This window comes from Malaclemys terrapin, chromosome 3 (genome assembly GCF_027887155.1).
Source record: "Malaclemys terrapin pileata isolate rMalTer1 chromosome 3, rMalTer1.hap1, whole genome shotgun sequence".
Taxonomy (NCBI): Eukaryota; Metazoa; Chordata; order Testudines; family Emydidae; genus Malaclemys; species Malaclemys terrapin.
The window spans coordinates 62,700,232-62,727,327 of NC_071507.1; the positions used below are offsets into that span (position 1 = coordinate 62,700,232).

At 52.9% G+C, this 27,096-nt stretch overlaps 1 protein-coding gene across 3 annotated transcripts in view; it reads right to left on the bottom strand.

The window, feature by feature from the left end:
• TMEM63B (transmembrane protein 63B) overlaps positions 1-27,096 on the bottom strand; it is a 91,815-nt gene that overhangs the window by 16,147 nt on the left and 48,572 nt on the right. For 2 of the 3 annotated variants that reach the window (XM_054021933.1, XM_054021935.1), the window contains exons 2-12: positions 24,303-24,501; positions 21,805-21,884; positions 14,344-14,382; positions 6,955-7,045; positions 5,844-5,881; positions 4,032-4,174; positions 3,507-3,558; positions 3,019-3,127; positions 2,386-2,456; positions 1,431-1,511; positions 189-312 (exon numbers count right to left, since the gene is read on the bottom strand). In XM_054021933.1, coding sequence (XP_053877908.1) covers positions 189-312; positions 1,431-1,511; positions 2,386-2,456; positions 3,019-3,127; positions 3,507-3,558; positions 4,032-4,174; positions 5,844-5,881; positions 6,955-7,045; positions 14,344-14,382; positions 21,805-21,884; positions 24,303-24,479 — 1,005 coding nt within the window. In that variant the 5' untranslated portion in view covers positions 24,480-24,501. The remainder of the gene's footprint in view (positions 1-188; positions 313-1,430; positions 1,512-2,385; positions 2,457-3,018; positions 3,128-3,506; positions 3,559-4,031; positions 4,175-5,843; positions 5,882-6,954; positions 7,046-14,343; positions 14,383-21,804; positions 21,885-24,302; positions 24,502-27,096) is intronic. The other variant, XM_054021936.1, reaches the window with a different exon arrangement.

Genomic DNA, 27,096 nt, shown 5'->3' on the forward strand with positions numbered 1-27,096 from the left:
CTTCCTCTCCTTGGAGGGCCTCGGAGATGCTAAGGGCAGACAAGGGGACAGCAACACGCTGGTAAGCCAGGATTTGGGGGCCGAGCCCTCCTCTACCTGGGGGCTGGGAGCAGCATGGGGGCAGTCTCCCAGCACCCCCAAGCCACTCATGCTACTGCCTAGTGCCCTTCCAACCCCTGCCCCCGCACCTCCTCACAGCCCTTGATGATACAGCAGCACAGGTGGCCACAGGGCTTGGGGTTGATCATCGACGAGGCGTTCTCCTTGGTCTTCAGGTTGGTGAAATAGATTTTCCCACGTTCTGCTTTTTTCCTGCATGAGGAGGCGGCGGGAGAGGAAGCAGAGACTCAGACAGGCCCTTCCCCCTGCTGTGACCACCAGAGGGGCAGCCAGCAGGGACAGCGTGTGAGAATGCAGGGAGGGTGGTGGCAGAGAGCACAGGGGCTGTGGGGGAGGGATCAGACATGAGCGTGGGGGGCAGGGGTTCTCTCTGCGTATGTGAATCTCATATGTGTATTTTTTTAAGAAGGTTCCCACTCAGCTGAAACAGGGTCTGCTGGGATTTCATTACACCAGGGTGAGTAACCAGGGCCCCTAGGAGTGTGTAACTAACTCTCCCCCCTCGCCGGGTGGAAGCACAGCTGCACAGTCCAAAGGTGGGGTTACATCACTAATGACGTTATGGACACTTAAGGCACCAAACTGGGGCATGGGACAATCCCAGGCTCACTGTGTGACTGCAGCAAGTCAGTGCCCCTGGGCCTCAGTTCTGATCCTTCCCGGCCTCACAGGGGGACTGAGAGTCAAATCCGTTATGAGCAGTGGGGTTCAGACACGGTGGTTGTGGTGGGGGCCATAAAAGCAGATTGATAACCCCAGAGCAGCCCAGTAATTCAGCTCTGCCCTACCCCACTCTGCCATGCACCCAGTACCAATACTTAAGGTCTCCTCAAAGTCCTGGGCTCCCCACACACAGCTCTGCCCATACCCCCCTCGCCCTGACCTGCAGCGCCCCCCCACTCTCCACTATCCCAGCCCTGGGCTACCCACACACAGCTCTGCCCATGCCCCTCGCCCCTGACCTGCAGCCCCCCTGCTATCCCAGCCCTGGGCTACCCACACACAGCTCTGCCAGTGCCCCTCACCCCTGACCTGCAGCCCCCCAGCTATCCCAGCCCTGGGCTCCTCAAGCAGAGCCTATCACTTGAGTCAAATAGTCCCCAATTCCTTTGCTGTTTAGTGGTGCAGACAGGGCCTAGGTAAGGACTAGCCCAAGACCACCCCATGCATTTTTTTGGTGACCTGTTCTCTGTAACCCTCCTGTTGCTGAGTCTCAGCCTCTCACCCCAGATGCATCCCGTGTGCTCTCTGCAACACTCCTGGTCTAGGCCTGTTGGGGGGCCCTCATCCATACCCGCCCCAGACTTTACCTCTCTGTATCAAGGAACATCAGCCTGGCCACATTGTAGCAGGGCCGCGCCTCCAGCACAGTGCAATTGGAATACGCCTCTCTGTGGACAGGAAACAACCCCAGGCTCATTAGCGATGAGGTGGAAAGCAGCACCTCGAACAAATCCTCCAGCAGCCAGTGGGATTGCTGGGGGTGGGTGGGAACCCAGACTCCACTCTCAGGCCTAGTCCCAACCATCAGGGAATTCTGCTAAAGCTGTGCCGGGAGCGGGGGAGGAAACCGCCCATGCACTCTGCTCTTATAGGGGGAACAAGGTGGGGAGGAGAGTGCCTGCTTGTAAAGCAGTGCTCTTGGGCTCCTCTTCAGTCCTTTGCCCTAGAAGAACCAGGGTCTCATTGTGGGGCTTCTAAAAACAGGTGAGTCCTCTACTGTTGGAGAGGGTCTGGGTGTACCACGGCCACTGCCCCCCTTCTCCATCGTCTCCCCTGACATCCCTTGGCTTGGTTGTGCCCAGAGGGATCTCTGCAGGGACAGAGTTGGCACTGAAGGGTTCAGCATTCCCTCTCCCCTGAGGGCTGGGACTAGGGCTGCTTTCTATATTGATTTTTTGACAAAAACCCAAACATCTGAAAACCAAAACCACTCAATTCAGAAATGCCGCCATAGTGCCTCATGGGAGTTGTAGTTTTGGTGCCTTATGCCCACATTCTCCTCTATGAACCAGGCTCCCCTGTTGGGACTACATCACTCATGATGCACTGTGGCACTTGGTGCATCATGGAAGATGTAGTCCAGCCCACCTAATAGACTGTAGGCATGAGGCACTTGAATTACAACTCCCATGAAACAGAGTGGTGACAATACTTCTATAAACATTTATTACATTTTTTTCATTTTTTGCCCAAAAGTTGAAATTTTCTGCAGAGGAAAAATAGTAGCTCAAGCTGGGACCCAGCATCCACGCCCAGACTCACTCAAAATGCTTCTTGATCTTCTCCGACTCAGCATATTTTGAGATCCCGTTAATGAACAGAGTTCGCTTCACCTGGAAGAGACAAAGGGGCCAGGGGAGGGGAGGGCAGTATGGGAACCCAAACTAGGGCAGCACAGGACACCAGGCTGTGGCCAAGGGGTGAAGCCACGTCAGGGTTAATGTCAGGGCAGTGCCCAGGATTCCACATTTACCAGGTTGTCTCCCATCCCCCACTGGCTGGCATGGGGGCAACCCGACACGTAGCCAACATTTGCTCCAGTCCAGGTTCTGTCCTGGCGAGATGGTTATACAACAGCTGCTTGAGCAGAGATGGGGTGGGGGCATTAACCATGGGCGGCGAGGTGGCTTTCAGTGGGGGAACCTAGAACGTACCTAGCAGAGGCAGTGCCTAGTGGGAAGGGACAGGAGATTGCATACTCGCTGCTGCAGCTCAACTCACCCAGTGGGGGCCCTGGAGACCCTGGGACTGTTACAGTTGTATCAGGGGTGAGGTGCGGGCAAGAACCCTGCACGGGGAGTCACTCCCAGCATGAATGGGAGGCATGGCTGGGGCGGCAGAGAGAGGGAGGCTGGAAGTGCAGAGAACCCTAAGGGGAGGCCACACCTGCCTTACCAGGTCATCCTCTTTGTAGCGCATCTTGGAGGTGTGCCGACGCATGCTGTACACCGTCAGCAACAGGTACAGGAAGGCAAAGGACGTGTGCAACCACAGCAGGTTATTTCTGTCACCAGAGAGACACCACTCAGCTGAGGCCACCCGGTTGGTGCAGTGAACCCACCTCCATCTTGTGCCTGGCCAGTCAGCCAACGTGGGCTACCCTGCTCCCTCCGGGCCAGGCTGCCAGCCAAGGGCACTGCACCTGGGGACAGTCCAACTGGCTGGCATGGGGCATGCATGCTGAAAGGCTGCTACCCAGCGCAGGGCTCAGTGGTGGCATCCCAGAGGCTGCTCCCGGGTTTTTGGTCTGGAGACAGCGGCTGGGAGCTGGCTCTGCAGAGTGAATGAGCTGGGACAGCCTCCCGGGCCTTCCTGGGGCAGCCCCCCCCATGGCTCCACCTGACACACTCCAAGGGCCCCGCTCCGCCCCCTCCTCGACATACCCAGAACTCAGATTAGCGATCGTCGTTCTCCCAAAGCTGTAGGGGTTGTTCTCTGCGGAGAGAGCGACAGACAGACACCTTTAATGCAATCCAGAGGGCTGTGGTTGGGTGCCTGGGCTGGGGAGACATGTGGCAGGGCAGGGCTGCTCTGGGAATCATCCCTGCAATGCCTCTGAAAATAGAGTCACCCTGCAATCCCCGGGAAACGCTGAAGGGTCAAAGGTTAAGTTTCTGAGCTCCAGTTTTCCTGGCTGAGTTGCAAGGGGGTGAGGGCTCAGCAGAACCCCCGTCCCCACCAAGAGTGAAGCCATGCCCCTCCCCCCACAACAGCCTTCCTGACAGGAGGCGCTCCCAGCTGCCACTGCAGGGCCAGGGCAGGAAGCGATGCTCCCTCACCTTGAGAGCCCATGTCCTGACCGCCCCTGTGAGGACTCTTGCTAGGCTGCTGTGAGCAGGGCTGGCTAATTCCCTTCCAAAGGTGGGAACACAACAGGGTCAGCAAGAGCCGCCCCTCCCCTCACTCACCTAGCAGGTCCCCTGAGAAGTTCACGGGCAGCACAATGCCCACGGAGAGCACGCCCACGGCCACCAGCAGCCCTATGATGTGCCGCTGGAAGGAGAGATAATGGACTGCGTCGGCCCCGCACTTATCCCGGATCTCATCGTCTCTGGCAAGGACACAAAGGCAGTGAGGCATTGCCTAATAAGGGCACGGGCCAAATCCCAATAGCCCTCCAGTGCCCAGCACCAGGGGCATCCGCATGGGTTGCGCTCGGCACCTTAAGCACCTGGAGCACTAGCCCCTAACACCAGAGCTAAAGGAGTTCTAATGACACCATCGTTTAGAGGAGCTGCAGAGCCCTCAGTCCTAGCCAGGGCTGGTGCTACCATTAAGGCGAACTAGGCGGTTGCCCTAGGGCGCCATGATTTGGGGGCACCAAAAAGCGGTGCCCCCAATTTTTTTTACAGCGTTCCTACGCCCCCCTCCCCGAGCGCGCGGTCGCAGCTCCACTTCTCCCGCCTCCCAGGCTTGCGGCACCAATCAGCTGTTTGGCGCCGCAAACCTGGGAGGGGAGGAGAATTAGAGCGGGGGCGGCGTGCTCGGGGCGGAGGCGAAGCAGAAGTGAGCTGGGGTGGGGAGCTGCCGCAAGGCTTCCCGAGGGGGGGGAGCTGCAGCGGAGGGGGGGCACCTCAGGGCGGGGGGGGGCGCAAGGTGGAAGTTTCGCCTACGGCGCAAAACTTCCTTGCACCGGCCCTGGTCCTAGCCCAGGGAATGGCCAGTTAGGGACCTCAGAACATTGCAGTCTGGCCTTGCACACGAATCCACTAGCCAACATCCACCTGCTGCAACTGCACCCCGGTGCTCCCAACCCCTGCAGGATGGGGATGGGGGTGCGAGGCTCACTTGTGGCAACCTGCCAGGCAGCTGTGCCCATGCAATCCACTGTCACCTTAACCCCCGCGGGTTCCCTATCTGCCAGAGGCGGTAATGGTGCCGACTCCCCGGACTTTAAGAGCTAAGGGTGGAAAACACTAGAGAAGAGCTCAAGGGCCCCCTCTCCTTGAGGCCCTGGTAGGGTCTCCTGACCTTCACTGGCACTGGACCCCGCTTTGAGAGCAACGGGCACCGCAGTGACCAGAACGAAGCAAGAAAGGAATATCGCCTCCGAGCAGGAGCTTGGGGGACGGAGGGGAAGGGTTTGTGATCAGGCACCGGAATGGGACGGGGAGATTTGGGCTGAATTCCCTGCTGTGCCACAGGCTCACTGGGCAAGTCACTTAGGCCCATCGAGACAGCCGTTGGGTGGCGTAACCCCCCAGCGCTAGCTCGGCGCCAGCCAGAGTGTTAAAAAACAGCTGTGTGGCCGCAGTGGGCTAGCGGCATGTGTACGTTCCCAGGGGCCAGGTGGGCTTGCACTTGGGCGGCTGGCCCAAGCTGCTGCCTGGGCTGTTGCAGCCACACTGCTATTTTTAGGCACTAGCTCAAGCAGATCTCGTGCATCCATCTAGCCGCACTGGGAACCATGCCTGCATAGATGTCCTCTTAGTCTCTTTGTGTCCCAATTCCTCAGCTGTAAAACAGAACAGTCCTTCCTTTGTCTGCCTTTTCTAGCTGGCCTGTAAGCTCTGTGGGGTGGGGGCTGTCTCCTACTGCACGCTTGTACAGCACCTAGCGCAAGGGGGCTTTGAGCCCGGGTGAGGCTTCCAGATGTATGACAAGGAACAAACAACCACCCTAGAGCCCCACAGCACCAGGTCTCCACTGCCCCCACTGGTCTCTGGGCTCTGGCAGTGGCTAAGCTCTAGAACCAACACTTGGATTCAAGGGCCACTTACTTTATCCTGAAGATGGCTGTCAGCCAGGAGCAGAAGCCCTGTGTGGAGAGACAATGGGAGCCCCAGGTTACTGAGGGTTCTCTCAGCCCTACTCCCCCTTGGTAGGCCCCAAGGAGACCAGCCCTACTGCTCTCTTCTCCCCAGGCAATATAAGGCTCCTCTTCCCTGTTTTCCCCAGGCCCAGTGGTTCCCCCTGCCACGAAAGGGAAGCTGAAAGGGCACACAGACCACAAATGCCTAGGTATGTAGGACCCCATCACAGGTTCTCCCGACATATCAGTCGCTCGCCTGTGTATGACATGGGCCAGGCTCAACACCAGCACCAACTGGCTGGTCACCCTCCCAGTTGAGTCATGAGGTCAAAGCAGCAATTTTGCTAAATTACAGTGGGCGGTGGGGACCGTGCGGACCCCAAGGGCTGCCCATTAGCACAGGGTCTCTGTCAGGAAGTCAGCTGTCCCAGTGCAGGGTCACATCCCCAGGGGCCACCTCAGCCATCAAACAGGAGAGGAGGAACACACGATGGACTAAAGAGGCAGCAGGAACTAGGCCAGGGCTCCTCATGGTATGGCACACATCTGGACAGAGAGCATGTCTCCTGGGAACCACCCTCCTATTTCTTGGCCTACCCAGACCCATCCCATTTCACCAGAGCTGCTTCTGACAGGAAAAGGGGGCAGTAGGGAAACATTCAGTAGATGTCTAGCTTGTAATGGGGCTTAGTAGCTGAATGTGAAGAGAAGCCAGCACCATGTGACCAGCCACCTCTCCGTGGAACTACAGTTTGCTAGCTAGACATCTAATCACTGGTTGGAGGGATGTGGCTGGGAGCCTGGACTCCTGGGTTCCCTTCCCAGCTCTAGGAAGGGAGTATTGTCTAGGGGGTTAGAGAATGGGACTAGAAGCCAGGACTCCTGGGTTCTATTCCCTCACTCATTTACATGTGGCTTTGGGCAAATGGCTTCCCTTCTCCGTGCCTCAGTTTCCCTTCTGCAAAACAGGGATGATGACACCGCCCCATTTCTCCAGGGGCTGGGAGACTTGGCTAACGTGTGATGGGCTATGAGCTGCTCAGCTGGCAGGCACTGGATTAGTTTTTGCTGCTACTCACGTTGTCCCTCTGGTCGAAGTCCACGGAGCTGGAGACGGAGGTGAGGCGCTCATAGCGGTCGTGGCTGTCGGAGTGCAGAGCGGATGCCACGCTGAAATTACAGAGAGGGGACAATCAAAGGGTTAACGAAGGAGACGAGAGAAGCTCAGCCAGGAAGCAGCACCCAGGAGGTCAGAGGTTAATTCAGGTCAGTTTGCCCCAGGCGAGATGGAGAGAGAAGAGCCTCAGAAAGCAGAGAGGACAGCAGTTAGTAGAAAGCCCCTCCTCAGACAGCACAGTTCAGACTGGAGTACAGGGGGTGTGCTGCAGTGCACAGGGCCAGCCTCCCGGACACCCAGCTCTGCCGGCCTTCGCAGAGACAGACAGAAGGGGAGTAGGTGTGAGCAGCTTCCCTGTCCTTCCACTCTCCCTGCTAACCCCTCGCTCCCAGGCCTGGCTAGAGACACCCGCAGCAGCTCAGACACTTTCTCAGAGAACATGAGGAGTCTGTGCGCATGCGCAGGAGAGAGTAAGGACACAGTAGATTACAGCCATACCCACAAGTGAAGAGGGGCCTGCAGAGGCTGCCACAGGAGGAGAGGTTAGGACTGTTTAGTTTAGAGAGGTGATGAAGAAGAGGCGACCCAATAAAGGGTCACACAATAACCAATGGTAGGTCAGTAGCACGTAGGTCAGGTGGGAGCTCCCATTTTCCCCTTTATAACCCAACAGCAAGGAGCTGCCCCATGAAATTAAGAGGCAAACTTTAAAAATTATGAAAGGAAGAGATACCCCACACAATGTGAACAGTACCCTGTGGAACTCTCTGCCACAGGATATTATTGAGAACAAGAGCCAAGCAAGGTTAAAAGACAGTAAGAAAGAGACATTTATAGGAATAAATATAAATCACAGTTACTAGCTAGGATAGAAATGTTTGAGGGCTAGAAACACTTCAGCTGATCGTCAATTGCCAGGGCTTCCTATACAGGGAGGTTATTCTAAAATTATCCCCTAGAGGGGTTCTTGGACCTTCTTCTGAAGCCCTTGGCGTTAGTGAACAATGTCAGAGATAGGATCCTGGAAAAGATGGACCACTGGGATGGTTCAATTCCTATGTCCTTCTGGATGAATAAGTGGGTTGGTGGGAGAGTGAATTAACATACAGACTTTTTTTTTTTTTAAACACACACACAGTGTAGCAAATATATTAATGCAAAATATTATAAAATATTTCACTTTCCATTCCAAATGGCAGATGAAATTCAATGTTGATAAGGGCAAAGTAACATTCATTAGGAAAAAAATCCCAACTATGCATATACCGTGATGGGGTCTAAGTTACCTGTTACTCCCCCAGAAAAAGATCTTGGAGTAACCGTGGAGAGTTCTCTGAAAACCACGGCTCAGTGCGCAGCAGCACTCAAGAAGGCTAACAGTATGTTAGGAACTATTAGGAAAGGGACAGATGAGAAGACAGAAAATACCATAGTGCCACGGGACGCCCACACCTTGAATACTGTGTTCAGTTCTGGTTGCCCCATCTCAAAAAGCTCATAGCGGAACTGGAAAAGGTTCGGAGAAAGGCACTGAGGTCCCTAACTGGCCACTCTCGGGGCTACCCTACACCTCTACGAGAAGCTGGGAATGGAAGACTGCATGCATCACTCCATGATTTCCCCAACTCCTCAGCCTGAGCGTCTCTTCCCTTGTTCTCGGATCCTGCCTGCACGCCTCCATCATAACTCCCTCTCATGCTCTGCAAGCTGGTTCAAGATCAGGGGGGCTTGTGCACAGTGGGAGGAGCAGCTTGCCCCCCATTCAAACTGGAAACCCTAGAGCTGAGAAACACAGGGCAGGTGAAAGGAGAGGTCTGGCTGCGGTTCCTTCCCTGCTCCTCAAAGCCAGGCCCGGCAGGGCTTGCTTTAGCCTCAGCTGGGTCCGTACTGCTGAGTCTGGCTGGAAGTCCCTTCTCAAAGGGATAGGTTAATAAGAACATAAGAGTGGCAATACCAGGTCAGACCAATGGTCCATCTAGTCCAGTATCCTATCTCTGACAATGGTCCTTGCCAGATACTTCTTGCAGTTGGAGGTTTAGGGACACCCAGGGCGTGGAGGAGTGTCCCTAACCATCTTTGGCTAATAGCCATTGATGGACCTACACTCCATGAACTTATCTAATTCTTTTTTGAACCAGTTATAGGTTTGGCCTTCACAACATCCCCTGGCAAGGAGTTCCACAGGTTGACTGCATGCTGTGTGAAGAAATACTTCCTTTTGTTTGTTTTAAACCTGCTATTAATTTCATTGGGTGATTCCTTGTTCTCATGTTATGCGAAGGGGTAAAAAGAACACTTCTTTAGTCACTTTCCCCACACCAGTCATGATTTTATAGACCTCTATCATATCCCCCCATAGTCGTCTCTTTTCTAAGCTGAAGCGTGCAAGTCTTTTTAATCTCTCCTCATGTGGAAGCTGTTCTATACCCCTAATTGTTTTTGTTGCCCTTCTCAGTACCATTTTGAATTCTAATGTATCTTTTTTGAGATGGGGTGACCAGACCTGCATGCAGTATTCAAGATGTGGGTGTACCATGGATTTATATAGTGGCATTATGATATTTTCTGTCTTATTATCCATCTCTTTCCTAATGGTTCCTAACATTGTTAACTTTTTTTGACTCAGCTGCACATTGAATAGATGTTTTCAGAGAACTATCCACAAGGACTCCAAGGTCTCTTTCTTGAGTGGTAACAGCTAATTTAGACCCCATCATTTTATATGTATATTGGGATTATGTTTTCCAATGTGCATCACTTTGCATTTAGCAACACTGAATTTCATTTGCTATTTCCCACCCCCCCTTTACCTCCCAGTTTAGTGAGATTGCTTTGGCATTTTGCAGTCAGCTTTGGACTAAACTATCTTGAGTAATTTTGTACAGTCGGCAAATGTTGCCACCTCTCTGTTCACCCCTTTTCCACACCAATTATCTGGATTAAGCAAATTGTTCAGGGAGCAATAGAAGGGGAGGAGGTAATTTCTGCCCAGAGGAGGTGGTGATGAAGAAGGTCAGGATCCTGGAACGCTTTGCATTAGTAGCATCACAGCTGAGAAGGAAACGAGGCCAGAGAACATAGTGGGGGACCTGAACATGCACTTGGAGCTTGAGAAAGTGAGAGTTAGGCTGCTGAGGAAGCAAAGGTGGAGCGTGTGATTACCTGAGGTGGGAGTTATAAACAGCAGGACACTCAGAGAATTCTAGCAGTGAAGAGGGGAGGCCTGGAGATGGCTAAGCCCTGAAAGCCTCCAGCACGGGCCCTGAACCACATAGCAGTTGGCTATGGCAGATTCTGGGGCAGCTTGCTGCTGAAGCGTTCAAGGCTGGCTGATGTGGGACATGCAGAAGGCCTCTCTTTATGAGCAAAGACCAAGATGGCTGTCCACAGATAGGCCACAAGCTGGTTGCTGTTCTGGACAACGTTGGAGCTGTGGGGCAAAGGAGCAGCTGAAGTCACCGAGACGAGAAACAGTGGGAGAGTCCCAGCAGGCTAAAACCCTGGAAGGGGAAAGGAGGGATGAATTGAAGGAAGTGGGAAAACCTGTCAGCAATAGGAACAGAGGGAAACATGGAGCCATTCAAACTGGACCCTCCGAACAGGCACTACCAGTCAGAGGATCAGATGGAGAAGAGCCCAAGGGAGGTCAGGGGCCCAGCAAGTGAGCAAGAGGCAAATGGTCCTCATTAGTGATTTCCTGGTAAGGCCTATGGCCAGAGACACCTATGACCCAGCTAAAGGAATCAGGAGGATACGTGTTGCCTGCCAAGTGTCCTGAGAGGAGACTGGAGAAGAGCAGAGCAGCTCTGGAAGAACTTGGCTCTCCCTCCATCCCAGCTGCCACCTACATAGGAATTAATGCCATGAGCGAAGGTTGATTAGAAAGGCTTCAAGGGGTGTGGGAAGAAATGAGAGTGAAGAGCTTATGAGACAGATGCTTGCAGGTCTGAGGCTGCATATGCAGACACAGCCCTCCACAGGGGAGAGCCATTCTCTGCACTGCCCTGGGAGACTTAAATTGGGATCCCCTACTCAGCTCTGGGCCCCTCAGTTCCACATGCCTTATGGCTCAGAGCAGGGAGGGGCTAGCTCCTCTCTCTGGCTCCATAGCTGGGTGACTGTGTTCTGTTCTGGGCTCCTCGGTACCAGAAAGACAACAAACTGAGGGTGTGCAGAGAAGGGCAGCGAGGGACTAATTTAGAGAAAAGAATGAGGAGGGTTAAATCTGACAAGCTTGGCTCGGCAATGAGAGCGTGAATTGAATGGGAGGAGGAGGAGAGGGTCTGTTTGGGGAGATGCAGGGGGGCATAACTAGGAGTAATGCCGCAACATTAACAAAAGGATTATTCTGAATGACACTCGGGAGACACTTCCTGACAGTGAGATACCCTGGGCTCCCACGGGGTGCTGGCAGCCCCGGCAACTAGGACGTTTAACGCCAGGCTGGGCAAAGCTCTAGCAAAACTTGCTGTAGGGCCTGATCCTGCCTGGTCCCCAAGAGCCGGTTGAGATGGGACCGGGCAGGCCTTCCCCCCATCTGCATCGTCTAGGATTTGATTTCTACGCAGCTATGACTCACTGGAGGAGTTAATAATCCTGCGCACAGGGAAATGAACACATACAGCACCCACCAGGGGGAGCCAGTGAGCAACGTGTTGCCAGGCAGATGACGGGGAAGGTTTGCAGTGGTGTGATGCCGATGTGATGCAGGCAGCCGCGTGGGTGGGGAGCCCTGCAGGGCTGAGCGCTCCCCACTCCTACCTGAGAGATGTGGGCTGGTCTCCTCCTTAGGGCATGCAGCCGGCCTTCTCCTTCGCTTCAGCTGACACCGGCTGGCTGACTCACTGATTGCGGGGGGACTCCCCGGGGGCCAGATAATTGAGGCCCAGGGCCGAAGCAGACAGACAGGTGTGCGCAGGGACAGACTGACACAAAAACACACCGCATGAAGCTGCCAGATATTTGCTAGCAAGGAGCAACGTTACAGCGGGAACCTACCAGGCTCACTGTGGCTGGCGTTGCTTCTCCCTGGGTGCGGTATCCCAGCCCATCACGGAGATCCAGATTATAACTGGGGGAGGGGAGCTGCTGTCAGCCATGGAGGAGGAGGGGTCTGGCCAGGGTTTCCTCCCTCAGCTCCATGACTTGGAGGTGAGCCTCACATCAAGGTTCAAACGGCAGGTTGGGGAGACCCCCGCCGTAGATCACCCGCAAGGCCTGTGCCTGTTGCTGGCTGAGAAAGAGGGAGGAAGAACTGGAAGAGGTGGGAGAAGCCACGGAGTCTCTCTGGACATGTTTGCTCTAGGCCCCGGTGGTAGCGGGTGGTGTGAAAGGCAGGGCCGGCTCCAGGGTTTTGGCCGTCCCAAGCAGCCAAAACAAAACAAAAAAAAAAGCCGCGATCGCGATCTGCAGAGGCAATTTGGCGGGAGGTCCTTCACTCCCAGGCGGAGTGAGGGACTGTCCGCCGAATTGCCGATGAATACCTGGACGTGCCGCCCCTCTCCGGAGCGGCCGCCCCAAGCACCTGCTTGAGAAGCTGGTGTCTGGAGCCGGCCCTGGTGAAAGGTCTGTCCCATCTCTGCTGCCTTGCTCACACTGAGTGGACCTGCTTGCATCTCCCGGGGCAACACCCACAGCTGGATTTGTGCCTCCCCCAGCAGCACCATGGCCAGGAGAGATGGGGCCTCTCTCTAGGTGGGGCCCAGCACCCACATTGTTAGCAAAAAGGCAGATAAGTTAGTCTGGGAACAGTTCACCCCACAGCCTCACCAAGTGCAAGATTCAAACACAAGAAAATCTGCAGGATTTGGGACAAGCACAAGTTGCCCTCTCCCTGCATAGGCGCACACGGCTACAGGCAGCAGCCCTCCTCCTGTGGTCCCCACACTGGCAGCATGGCATTAGCCTGAGTCCCACCAGCCAGCCCGGGCACACGTGGAGGAGGATGAGTGACTGGGCACTGGTGCTTCCTGCATCATCCCAAGTGAGCCAGACACACAGAATGAGGGCCAGACGCTTTCTCAAACCAAAGGCTGCAGACCGTGGCTCTGCACAAAGTACCAAGAGTGCCAGAGTGGGGGAAAATGGCAGGATGGCCCTCTGCTACCTCCCGTGCTCTGCCCACAGCCCCTACCACCTGGCTTCAGTGCCAAGCAGGGCAGCAATGGGAACTTGACAAGCACAGAGCACTCCTGAGATGTTGTCAGTTTCTGTTGCTGCCCTGCTCACCCCTGGCGCTGAGCAGAACTTAGAAGACAGGCACCAGTTTGCGGTGTACTGCCTCCCACCCTGGTCCTGCGTGAGGGTGAGAGCCAATCACCCCCCATCCAGGCTAGACAGTGTAGCCAGTTAAAGCAGCACAAGAAAGACTTGGGGATCAGACCTAAGCCTCTGACTGCCAGGTGCTGGGACTGGACGACAGGGGATGGATCACTTGATGATTGTCTGTTCTATTCATTCCCTCTGAAGCAACTGCTACCAGCTGCTGTCAGAAGACAGGATACTGGGCTAGATGGACCTTGGGTCTGACCCAGTGTAGCCGTTCTTATGTTCTAGACTGTGGGAGATGGAGCATTTTTAAGAAGAAGTCAAAATGCAAAGGGACATCCCCAGTGGGGAAACAAGAAGAATGTGTGGCTGCACAAGGGGCTATTCAGAGTCTGTCTGACCAGCCCACATACTGACTGCTGGGGTTTACAATGGGCAGGGCCAAGCCAAGGTACCAGATGGTGCTGGTAATGGTTCTGTAATAGGAAGCCCATGTCTGGATTACTGGCTGAGCTGGAGGGAGGGATTGGGACAGTGCACCAGTGCATTATTCACACCTGCTTATTCTTCGGGTGTGGTAGCTGAATTCTGGCTCCCCTAGGGCTTATATGATCAAAGCCTAGCTCTGAACAGGGGGTGAGAGAAACCCCTTTCCCTATTCACCCCAATAAAACAGCAGTAATGACAGGTAGTCTGTATCCAGGGTTCCCAAGTATCCCTGTTGCCTCACTATCCGTACACACACAGGGGAAGGGTGGAGGAAAAGATCTAGGGGTAAGTAGTGTGGGGACCCAGCCAGCCTTTGGAAACGGGCATGATTTGGTCCCTGTCCCAGTTCCAGCACACACATGAATTTGTGGTGAAGCAGGGTGAGTGCTGTGGTACCCTCCCAGGATCACAGTGGCATTGCTGTTGTTTGACAGGGACCAGAAAGAGCCCCGTCCCTTCCCAGCTGTGATGTATGGCTGAAAAATCTGCATTGATCAGGAGACATTAATCCCAGCCCTGAACCCCTAGCCATTTCCAAAGGAAAAAAACAGGAGAGAGAGGGAAGGAAAAATACCCTGAAAAAACAACAACATACTATTCCCGCTCCGTTCGCTCTGTCTGCCAGTGCCGCCGCCTGGGGGCAGAGAAACAAAAAGGGAGGGTTACAACAATGGGAACTTTGCAGCACCCACAGGGAGCCTCCTCGGCCCCAGTAGACACAGCCTCGGGCTGCCTCTCACCATCTGGGGGAGAAACCTGTCAACATTTAGATCAGAGAGAGAAAATAAAGGAAAAACTTCCTTGCAGCACTCAGTTTCCCAGCACACTGCAGGCTCCTCAGGGCAGGGCCCTATCATGTTTGTCTGGAAATCTCATGCACACCTCTTATCATAAATATAGAGGGAAGGGTAACAATCTTTATGTATGCAGTAGCATAAAATCCCTCCTTGGCAGCTGTACTGAATCGCCTTACCTGTAAAGGGTTAAGCAGTTCAAATAACCTAGTTGGCACCTGACCAGAAGGACCAAGGAGGAAAGAAGATGCTTTCAAATCTGAGGGAGGAAGGATTTGTTTGTTGTTCTCTTTGTTTGTTCCCTCTCTGGACGGAGAGAGAAGCCAAGCAGGTACAACATCTCCTGAAAATAAACCTGGAATAATCCATCTAAAACCACAGAAATTGTAAGTAGGATAAGGAAATGCGTTAGGTTATCTTTTGTTTTAGCTTGTGAATTTCTCCTATGATACAGAGGTAGTTTTATTCCTGTTTTTGTAACTGTAAAGCTGAGCCCAGAGGGGAGTCCTTTGTGTTTTAAATTTTTTTACTACCCTGTAAAGTTACCTTCCATCCTGATTTTGCAGGTGTGATTCTTTTTTCTTTATAATAAAATTCTTCTTTTAAAAACTTGATTGATTTCTGTGTCCTGAAGACAAAGGGTCTGGTCTGTGCTCACATTGCTAACCAATTAGTTGGTATATTATTCTCAAGCCTCCCCAGGAAAGGGGGTGAAGGGACTTGGGGGGATATTTTGGGGGAAATAGGGATTCCAAGTGACCCTTCCCTGAATTTTTGTGTAAATCACTTGGTGGTGGCAGCAATACCATCCAAGGACGAGGAAAGGAATTTGTGCCTTGGGGAAGTTTTAACCTAAGCTGGTAGACTATAAGCTTAGGGGGTCTTTCATGCGGGTCCCCACATCTGTACCCCAGAGTTCAGAGTGGGGGGGAATCCTGACACCTCTGGTGCTGGCTCCGTCTGTAACACACATCGACGAGATCTGCACTGCACTACCACCAGTAGCGACAGTCACAAGAAGGGTCTTTAGTTTGGAGTGGGAGACTCTAGGATGCGCTGGGCTCTGGGAACTTCTCAGATTCTACTTGGGTTTGCATCTACATCTGGGATTTTGCAGAACATTTGCACCATCACTTAAACTATTGCTTCCCCAAACGGAATGAAACAAACGTTGTTTTTCCATCCTGAGCCACTGCAAATAGTGTCTTCAAGGATAGATTAGCTTGCCCGGCCTCAGGGAATTAAATAAGGAAATACACAGCAGCCCAGAACTCAGGGAACCCCCAAAACTCCAGGTTTTGTCCCAAATCTAGAACCAACAATATACAAGTGGCTCCTAAATCTGGTGAAATGAGCTCTCCACTCTAGGGCAAAACAAGTGTAAGGCCCAGGGAACTCATGCGTACCAATAATGCACAGCTCTTTACAAACATGCGGAGTAATCTGTCCTGCCATTCCAGCAGAGGGGGCCACTCCAACCAGGTGGGACCCTCCTATGACAGCTACAAAAGAAAGGGAAAACACCAGCTGATCTTCAGGAACTGCCCTCCCTGGGAATGTCAGCCCAACTCCAGACCAGACAGGGCCAGCTGCTGAAGAATTGAACCTGGTGAGCTTAGAGAACTGCACTGACTGGGGCCACTGATCTGGTGCAGCTGTTCCAGGCTAGGCCAAGATCCCTGCAGGGCTAAGTCAGAGGAACCCGCTGGTTCAGCTTCCCTTCCCATCTCTCTTTTGTTCCTTCTCTTGAGCGGTTCTTGCGCATGGAGGCCTCTCCCTACAGCGCTGTCCAGCCAGCCCAGACTGACAGAGAGGGAAGGAGGCCCTGTGTGAGGAGAGGGGACAGTTTAGGACAAGCAGCTCCACCTTTCCTAGAGGCAAAGCCCCACTGACTCCCAGGGAAGCAGGATTTGACCCGTGTTCCACTGTCTGGTGCATCCCGAATGGGCTGCATGAAAGTGTCATACCACAGAACTCCCTCCCCCCTGGCAGGGACCAAAGAGTCAGCAGTGACATGAGGGAAGACCAGGAGCGCTGGCGCCAGGGAAGCGCCTATCAGATCGAGGGTGCTGCCCTCTGGCCCTGGTCCTCAATGCAGCCTTCCCTCCCACACACTTATGCAGCTGACCCAGCAGTAGTGGAGACAAATCAGGGCCACCCACGCACAGTGTGCAAGGCGCAGCCTATAGGATGGTTTAGATCAGGGGTAGGCAACCTATGGCACGCGTGCCAAAGTCGGCACACGAGCTGATTTTCAGTGGCACTCACACTGCCCGGGTCCTGGCCATCAGTCCGGGGGGGCTCTGCATTTTAATTTAATTTTAAATGAAGCTTCTTAAACATTTTAAAAACCTTATTTACTTACATAGAACAACAGTTTAGTTATATATTATAGAGTTATAGAATGAGACCTTCTAAAAACGTTAAAATGTATTACTGGCATGCAAAACCTTAAATTAGAGCGAATAAATGAAGACTCGGCACACCACTTCTGAAAGGTTGCCGACCCCTGGTTTAGATTAAGAAATTAGTGGTAGTTACATTTAGGGCCTAAGTGTAGAGGAGTCAGGGGAATGGAGGTTGCGAGTTAGAGAGAAGCTGGAGACCGTAAGATGGGAAAATTGCATTTAGCAAGGATGTGAGCCAGGGTTATGGTGCAGTTATGTTTTGGTTATAACTGCTTCAAGCAGGGTTTCTAATGAGTGTTTTTGAGAATTGTGAATGTTTTTTTATAATTCTGTCTGTATTGATAGTATGGGAAGGACATTGGGTCAGATGTTCATTTACATAATCATAGAATATCAGGGTTGGAAGGGACCTCAGGAGATCATCTAGTCCAACCTGCTCAAAGCAGGACCAATCCCCAGACAGATTTTTGCCCCAGATCCCTAAATGGCCCCCTCAAGGATTGAACTCACAATCCTGGGTTTAGCAGACCAATGCTCAAACCACTGAGCTATGTAAAGAGCCAATAAGGAATTGGAGGAAATATAATTACGGTAAGGGGCAGTGTAATGTTAAGTAGTACAATAATAGATTATAAAAGGAGTTGATTTGTAAATTTGGAAGGAGCTCCAATAAACGTCCAAAGGGTCCCGTTAGGTTCCAGGATCATCAGACTGTTGTCAGTGGACTGATCGCTCATTGATTAAGTAGTAATTGCATCCCTGTTTGCTTAGCGATGCATTTTGCTTCTGAATAAAGTTTGGTTTTATCATTTTAAGTGATGCCTAATGGTCCTCTACTAAATGCATTTTCTGTATTCCACCTAGAGGCTCACATTTGAAGACTATGTTGGGCTTTGTTGCACCCTTATCTTTAACCGCTCCATGTTAACTGGAAACATTTCAACCTACGGCTCCCAAGGATCCAGTTGCAGAGATCTCCCATCCCCACTCCTGCCGCTAGACAGATTGGCCCTATGGGTCCATTTACTGATGGGGCAGAGCAATTCGTTGTGGTGCAACAAGACTCTGGCTGCCTCCTCTCAGCCCCAGATTCCTTCTTTGACCTGGGGGATATAATCTCATCCCATCCGTGTCAGCAGCAAACACAGGACCTGAAAGAATGGCCTCGGCCTCTGAACCAGCTCCCCACTATTATCTGCACAGGACTGGAAGAGGCATTCTCACCATCTCCCTGCCCGAGTCAGGAACGGGAGGTGGCTAGAAAAACCTTCACACAGACATTTTTAAAAAGCAACAGAGGGTCCTGTGGCACCTTTAAGACTAACAGAAGTGTTGGCGCATAAGCTTTCGTGGGTGAATGCCCACTTCATCAGACGCAAGCGTCAGCTCCAATACTTCTGTTAGTCTTAAAGGTGCTACAGGACCCTCTGTTGCTTTTTACAGATTCACACTAACACGACAACCCCTCTGATACAGATATTTTTGTTGTTCCAGCTCCTATCTGTTCTGCATGGAGTGTGTCCCTGCCGCAGGTTACCCGAGGGGCAAAAGGTTTGTCTGTCTAATTGAGACTGCAGGCCCCCTGGGGCAAGTGCTGTGTCTCCGTACATGGGTTGTACATCAGTGCACAGACACAGAGTGCGTTTGGGCTCTGGCCAGCTGTCACCTTTAGGATCCCATGGGGGCTGTGTTTCTTGTTCCAACCCAAAACTAGCAGCACTTGGGCACCACATTTCATGGGAAAATCCAAAGTGTTCCCTAGGGAAGCAGCATTCCAGTCGCCTTTGCCCTGCTGCCCGCCCGGGGATGGATAGGAGAACCTGCTTGTCTGCTAGAAGCCTAGCGTGAAGCAGCTGGAACCTGGCACAGTTCTCAAACTAGTGCCTCTCTCAACTACCCCACGGGGATCATGGCTTCCTGCAAACTCTCCCACGTAGCCCTTCCCTGCCAGGTCACACCAGCCCCCACAAGTGGCCATGCTATTGAGGCTAAAAGCACACCGATGGGGATGCTCTGCTGCCAATACCTGCTCCTGTCTCAGCGACTCTCCTCTGGGCCTCCTAGGGCCCCAGCTTGCCAGCTGGGCATTATTTGTTCCATGTTAGCTGCAGCTCTCCTTCCAGTTGGCAGCACCCAGACATAATGCGATTACTCACAGATAGGTGCTAGCAAGGGCAGCAGGCCGTCTAAGCACAGGGCGAGGATCCACCTGCTAGCCAAGCTGTGCCAGTGTAACCCCAACAGATCCCGGTCATCGGCGGGCGGGATCGAACCTGGGACCTCTGAAGCTTAATGCAGGAGCTAAAAGCCACATGCCTCTTAGCTGAGGCTGCAGCAGACTCATTAATTTCTAAGAGTTCTAGGTGTCACTAGAGGGGGACAGAGCACCACGCCCAGCAGGCATGGGTTGCACCAGGATTTAATAGAACCTCACCTAGCATGCGAGGTGGGGCCCATCCCACATAGGAGGCAGCTCTGAGGGTTCCGGAGGGCACCGATATCCCCAGGTCTGAGGGAGCCATGTTTGGAGGAAAAGTGTGTTGGTGGGAGGAGAGGACCAGGCAGGGAGATTTGAGGTTTGCACAGTTCTCAAAGGGACTGAGCAAGTCAACAGAGAAAAAATGTCCCCCTGGGGAAGGGGATGTGGCCTAAAGCTGAAGAACAAATGCGGAACCCGGGCAGAGCCACCCCTCAAAGGGGAAGAGCAGTCCGGGCCAGTTACAAGGGCAGGCAGTTGGCACTGGGTGTACGAAACAGGCAGCATGGCCCAGGCTAGTCTCTCTCACCCTTTTCAGGCTGGTGACCCCTTCTTCCTTGTTAAAAAATGTCATGACCCCCCCCCTGTATAAAAAGGAAGAGTAGGAGATGTATCAATGCAAACAGCGCAAAGCCTGGATAGTTCATTTGTGGGAGTGGCCGGCCAGGGTGGTAGAGAACACTGGACCTTGAAGTGTAAGGGCATGTGAGATGTCATTTGCTTTACAGTGTAATAACTCTTCCAACTCCTTGCCATGACCCCGACTGCCTTTGGTGCCCCCCCAGGGGTTGTGAGCCACTGGTTGAGAAACGCTGGTCTAGAGGCCTGAGCTTGGCACTGGGAGCCAGAAGCCCTGAGGCATGGAGGCAGCTTGAAGTGAAGCTACTTGCCAAAAGCGCAGCGCCCGTCACGTTCTCCCCGGGGACGGTATCCCCTCCCTGCTCCAAAACAATGCCTCTTACCCTGCCACCCATGCTGCCCTGGCCTCACTGCAGCCACATCACATGGCAGGCTCGGTAATTAGTTGCGTATTCTCACCCTGGGACTCACACACCATTGCTGCTGACCAGGTTCCTCCGTCCCATTGAGATCTAGTCGTGGATTACTTTCCCCACAAGGGATCAGCTACGTTTCCTCAAATGGCTACCTCCTGCCTGCTTTTCCCCATCTCTCTGGGTCCCCTGGTGCTGTTTTCTCTAGCCTCAGCAGCGTTCACAGCTCCGCCTAAGTAAGGAGGAGACAGAGTAGCTCTGGAGATATAGCGGATTAATTTATTCAAATAAAGGTCCTTGTTCAGTGTTAGAAGAAAGCGACTCTGCCATTCTTTCCCTTGTCATGTAACAAGAGGTGCAAACCAGACTAATTTGAATGCTTAACACACAGAACAATGACGCAAAGGTCAGCCTGGTAGCTTTTGCAATGGAAAGTGAAACTGAAAATATGTAGAACTCCTTTGCCTCCACTATGGCAGGCGGTGCGAATACCTGGGATTCGGTTCTTCCGAGATTCTCTGAGTGCTTCGTTCCACAATGGAATTAATGTTCCTGGGTACAATGACCCAGAGAGCATGGAACCCTTTCTAAAGGCCCTCTCTGCCGGAGCTGAGCAGCGTCTGAACATGAGATCATCTAGCAGTTGGGATTTGAAAGAAGGAACGTCATGGAATAAGGAGAACAGTGCAGCCCCTGAACCTACTCTACCTCTTGTTGCTTCACTGTTGAGCTGGCGTCCTGCGACAGACTCATTAATATTCACATACTCTTCTTCCATTTCAGTAAAGAGGTCATACCCAGCAGGGATCTTTAGACACTTCTTCCAGCTGGTACACTGCATTTCTTCATCAGAACCCTTGGCTCAGTCCTTCAGCCAGTTTTCAGTCCACGTGGCAGTGTCTTAGCCTAGCCACGTCCAATTATATTTTAAGACTAAGATTCCATTAGCAGTTAGGGGAAAAGCTTTCCCTTCGGCCACTAACACAGCCATCAAGAACTTCACTTGGATCCCTTCTCCAGACTCACTTCGTTCCCGCTTCCAGCTCAGAGCCCTGCTTCTGAGCCACCCATGCTCGGCTACTTTTGCTTCCTCAGATTTAGTGCCATGACCTGTACAGTTAAGAGCTACAGTACCTGAAAACCCAGCCCGTGACTCCCAATCTACTTAAAAAGAAATCAGTACAGAAAAGAAAAAGTACAATCCCCTCCAGCTGTGTTGCTAACAAAGCAGTTATTGTGTCAGACCTTGCCCTCCCATAACCTCTTCCCCATCCCACCCTCTTCCTTGCCGGGCCATTGCTGTTCCCACAAGGCAGGGAGCTGTCTGTGCTGTAGAGCAAATCGTGCACACTGTTGCTGTAGGAATCATAAGTCATACATTACAATCCCATCTCCAGAGCCACCCGAGGTTTGCTCCTGCACAGGGATGAAGTTGGAATGACAAAGGGCATGTTGGGCTGCAGGGACTTTCCCCGTTCCTGGGATTTATGGGGTTAGACCAACCTGAGCACTACTCCTTCCCCACCACCCTGCCATCTGGGCACACAGCAGAGCGTTTAACCCTGTACCCAGTTTTCTTCGAGCCCACTCCCATCCTGACCTTACCTGTCAGCATCAGTCACCAGGGCCAGACGTCCATAGTCCCAGGCTACTTTACGCAAGATCGAAAAGACAAACAACAGTGCCTGCAAAAGTGCCAAGAGAAGCTATGAGACAAGGCCCCCCTGGCTGGGGAAGCAGCCCGCCCTGACACCCCCTCCCCCCGCCCGGCCATCTGTCTGGCATGGAGAGAACAATGACAGGGGACAGAGGAAGCAGCTGGATCTCTGCTTGGCTTGCTCGTGTGGCATAAGGAATTGGACCCTTGTCACTCAGGTGTGGCAGCATGGCCTGGGAAGAGAGGAGCTCATGGGGAAGTGGGATCCAACAGCACAAGCACAAGATCTCCCCAGTGACCACGTTCGCGCTATCACAGCTTGACCTGCTGTCAGAGGTGGCAGCACTACAGAGCGGGCGTCAGGCTCTGCTTGGGTGGCTCAGCTACTGCAGCTGAATGAATGAATGGCAGCATACGATAGGAGAGCAAAAGCTTCCCTGAGGCCTGCTCTTGGTGGGGGTGGGGAAAAGATACAGCATGAAGTGGGGGTGGCCACAGCTCGACCTGCAGAGCGGATCTCCCATCTGGTGGGCAGAGGGGTGGCCCACAGGAAGTACAGTCCCCGCATGCAATGTGCTATGACCTGAGTGAGTGGGTCGCACTGGGTACTGGGCCTGGAGTCTGTGTGTGGCACCATCCCTGAATCAGAGAGGAGAGGGGTGCACTGCAGAACTCCTGGACTCCAAGGGGGCTGCAACCTGCTCTGTTCTGTCTGTGCTGGGTGCAGCCCTGCAGTTCCTGGCAAGGCACCAACATGGCCCTTGTTTGGGCACCCAGGCCCAGAAAACGGGACTCTGGGATGCAGAATAGCTCACATCTGTTCCCTGGAGTGAGTCTGTAGCATTCTCCCACCAGAGCCCAGAGCTCCAGTACCTGCCCCAGCTGCCATCCTACTGCAAGAGTGGCTGGGAACTTCACTGCTTGCATATTACAGCTCCTTCCTCTGAAAGCACCCCACAATAGGGCTTGGCAGCATTCGCCCGCAGCTGATCCTGTCCCAGCCCAGAAACACATCCGAACAGGACAGGGGCTGTGAGGAGACAAGTGAGCCATGAGCAGCGTGTGCCCACAGCTTACAACAGACGCCGGCCACACCAGAGAGGTGGATCCAACACAGAGACCCCAGGTGAAGGAGCTCTGTGAATTTGGGGGGGGGGGCGGGCGGGGCATTGTTAGCTTCGAGGCCTAGCCCTGGCTGGAGGCCCCACAGGAGGGGCTGCTGGCTAATGCACAGGCAGAGCGGAAGCTTGCTGGGTCATCCATCCTGCCAGCCATGCACACAGATCAAGGCTGTGTTTGTCCAACACCTAGCACATGACTCGGGCTCCTAGGCACTATGGTAATACAAACCAATAATAATAAATAATAATAATAGGTGGCAACCTGGCCTGTTCTCCAGAGCACAAACAGATGACACCTTGCCGCCTCCCAAGCCCTCATATCACTAGCGGAGATCGAGCCATCTGTTCTCAGACTATGCAGGAAGCAGCAGAAGAATCAGAGTGGAGCTTGGGGCTGGCAAGGCAGGAAAGCCCAGTGCCTTGGCATTAGGTTGGCCTGAGTCACATACATAGCCCTAGTGGCCACCCCAAACCTCCACGTTCCCAGCCCCAACCCTCTCCCCATCCCTGTCTTCCTGCCTGTCAAGTTCAGGCTGCTCCTTAGCGACGTGAGCTAGGGCTGGAGGGAACGCGGCACGAAGCTGGGCACGTCCCAGCTGGCCCTAACTGGCCCTCTCATCGGCAGCCCAGCCAGAGAAGCCAAAGGACTGAATGGACCACAGAGAGTGAGCTCCCTGGCGCTGTTCCTTCCAGCAGGGCTGCAGGACAAGCTCGCCCTGCCCGCACTGCGCCGTGCCGCGCCATTTCAGCGGGGACACAGTCACGGCATTTTTTTCTTAAAGCCATTGAAAAAAAACCATTGTGCTTTGATGACCGAGAGCCGGGGTTCCCCAGCTGGCCAGCCTACCGCTGCCAGGGGAGGGGGCTGTGTTAGAGCAGCACACGGGTGGGTAAGGAGATGCAGGAAGAACAATATTGTGCTTTTCTAGAGACTGGGTTGTCAAAGTGCTTGGCAGGGGCTAATTCCTTGAGCTTCAGAACCACACTGCCTCTGGGAGGTCAGTGTCAGAATCCTTATCTCACTGAGGGGAAACCGAGGTACAGAGCGGTCAAGTGACCTGCCCAAGATCACAGAGGAGCCAATAGCAAAAGCTGAGAGGAGAATTCAGGAGTCCTAGCTCTAACCACTCTCTATCCTGAGCTGGCAACCAGGGCTAGGAGTCCTGACTCCCATGCGTCCCAGCGCCAAATCAGTAGATTACACTCCTCCTCCCACATCTGGGGATAGAACCCAGGAGTCCTGACTAGTTACGTCCATCCTTCATCCTCACAGCCATGCACCACCCCAGGCAAACGGCAGCAGCACAATGGTGCGGGAGACTTACCAGAAAGCACATGAAGTCGAGGGCTAGGACGGTGGGCACGCCCCCAAAGGGCAAGCCCTGCAGCACAGTGCTGCGGATGCGGGCACTGTAGCAGTAATCCTTGGTGCTGCTGTTACAGCCGGGGAGCCTGCAGTTGGCTCCTGCCGAGCCCAGGGTGGCAAACAGGAAGGGAAGCATCTCTACTGCCTCATCGTCTTACCTGGAGGAGGGGGGAAAAGGTACAGTTAGAAACACACCCGACCAACTAGTCAGCAGCCCGTTTAACAGGAGGTAGCAGCGGGTGAGGAGATCCCAGGGCCAGCTCACCCATTGCCATCTTCCACAACCTCTATCCAGCCTCCTCTGCGCAGCAGCCTCTTGCATTACAGTCTCAAAGGGAGCTGGCTAATGAAGATACTAACTGGCCAGCGATCACGTGTGGGAAGTCCTGGAGAACCAGGGAGGTACCAAAGGACTGGGGAAGAGGAGACCTACTTTGCTTCAGTCTTCTCTCAAAAAATAACATAACATGTGACCAGACGACTAGCGAAGTTACCACAGATAATAGAGGGGAAGGGATTCAGCTCGGGATAAGTAAAGAACACATCAGAGATCTTCTGACCAATTTGAATGAATTCAAATCAGCAGGGCCTGATGCTATTCACCCCAGGGTGCTGAAGGAATTAGCTGAAGAAACTCGGAGCCATTGGCAACAATATTTGCAAACTCATGGATGAGAGGAGAGGTCCTGGAAGACTGGAGAAGGGCTAATGTAGTGCCCATCTTTTAAAAGGGGGAAAAAGAGGAGCTGGGGAGCTATAGACCAGTCAGCCGGACATTGATACCTGTGAAACCACTAGAGCAATGTAAAAAACATTCAATTTGTGAATACCTGAAGGATGAAGGGGTAATCACAAGCAACCAGCATGGATCACCAAGAACAAATCATGTCAAACCTGCTTGATTTCCTTCTTTGACAGGGTAACTGGTTTGGTGGACAGCGGGAATGCAGTGGACATATTATACCTGGGCTTCAGCAAGGCTTTTGACACGGTCCCACATGACATTTTGATAAGTGTGCTGGAGAAATGCGGGCTTGGCAGATCTACCATTAAGTGGATACACAATTGGTTAAACAACCGCAACAAAGAATAGCTATAAATGGAATGATGTCAGATTGGAGAGAGGTCTCAAGTGGGGTTCCACAGGGATCTGTTCTGGGTCCCGTGTTGTTTAACATCTTTATTAATAACCTGGATGTAGGAATAGAGAGCATACTGATCAAATTAGCAGGTGACACAAAAACTGATGGGGGGTTGCCAATACTTTGGGGGACAGAGCTAAAATTTAGAGAGATCTTGATAAATTGGAGAACTGGACTATAGACAACAAAATGAAATTCAACAAAGACACATATAAGGTGCTATACATAGGGAAGAAAAAACAAATGCACGAATACAAAATGGGGGATAACTGGCTTGGCAGCAGCACTGCAGAGAAGGATCTGGGAGTTGTGGTGGATCACAACCTCAACATGAGTCAGCAATGCAATGCTGCTGCAAAAAAAGCAAACGCAATGTGGGCTGCATTAACAGAGGCATAGCATGCCAGTCACGGGAGGGGATAGCACTGCTCTACTCGGCGCTGGTTATGCCTCAGCTGGAGAACTGTGTCCAGTTTTAGTCACCAATGTATTAAAAGGATGTAGAGAGACTGAAAAGGATCCAGAGGTGAGCAACAAAGATGATCAAAGGGATTGAACACAAGCCATATGTGCAAAGGCTGAAGGAACTGGGTATGTTTAGTTTGGAGAAGAGATTGAGGGGGGACATGATACTTGAAAGGCTGCCATAAAAAAGATGGAGAAAAGTTGTTCTCTCTTGCCACACGGGGCGGAACAAGAGGCAATGGGATCAAACTACAGCGTAGCAGATTTAGATTAAATCTCAGAAAAAACTTCCTAGCTACGAGAACAGATGGAGAATGGAAGAAACTGCCTAGGGAGGCTGTGGACGCTCACTGGAGGTTTTCAAAAGGAGGCTGGATAGCCATCTGTGTAGAATGGTTTAGATACAGCCAGGAGTGCTGCCAGCTTTTTTGCCGCCCTAGGCGGCGGAAGGTCCAGCCCCCAAAATGCCGACTATGACTGGGGTGGCTGAAGATCTGGCCGCCGCAGTCCCCGCCCCCCAAATGTTAGCGCCCTAGGCGACCACCTAGGTTGCCTAATGGGTTGCGCCGGCCCTGGACACAGCAAATCCTGCATCTTGGCAGGGGGTAGCCTAGATGACCTTTGTGGTCCCTTCTAACCCTGTGATTCTATGATGTGACACTGGGAGCAGAGCAATCCTGGCAATTGCTGCCCTGTGAGCCCAAGCTTGTAACCCTACAGAAACAACAGAACTGCAGCAGGGGCCCTTGAATGCAACAATGCAGCACTTCAGAGCCTCTCCCTCGCGCTTGGACTCCTCCCTCTCCCAGTGTAATCACCAGCAATCTGGTAACTTCAGTGCCCTTCCCTATGGCAGCTAGAGCACCCAGTTAGGGGATAAACTCCTACTAAGCGTGGTTAGAAGATGAAAATGAACTCACTTTAATGCCACAGGGGCAGCTGCCGCGTTATGGTTCCCTATTCTGTATCTGGGCTCTATTTCCTCTCCCTGGTGGCAGGTGTTCACATTTATTAGACTGAATCCCCCTCCCTCCTGTTACATGCCTTTCCTCTCCTCAGCTTCGATCTCGCCAGGCCCTTTTCTGGGTTGGCTCCATTTTCCTGGGAGTTTTCTTCCTGCCTCCAATTCTGTGGTTATCTGTAACA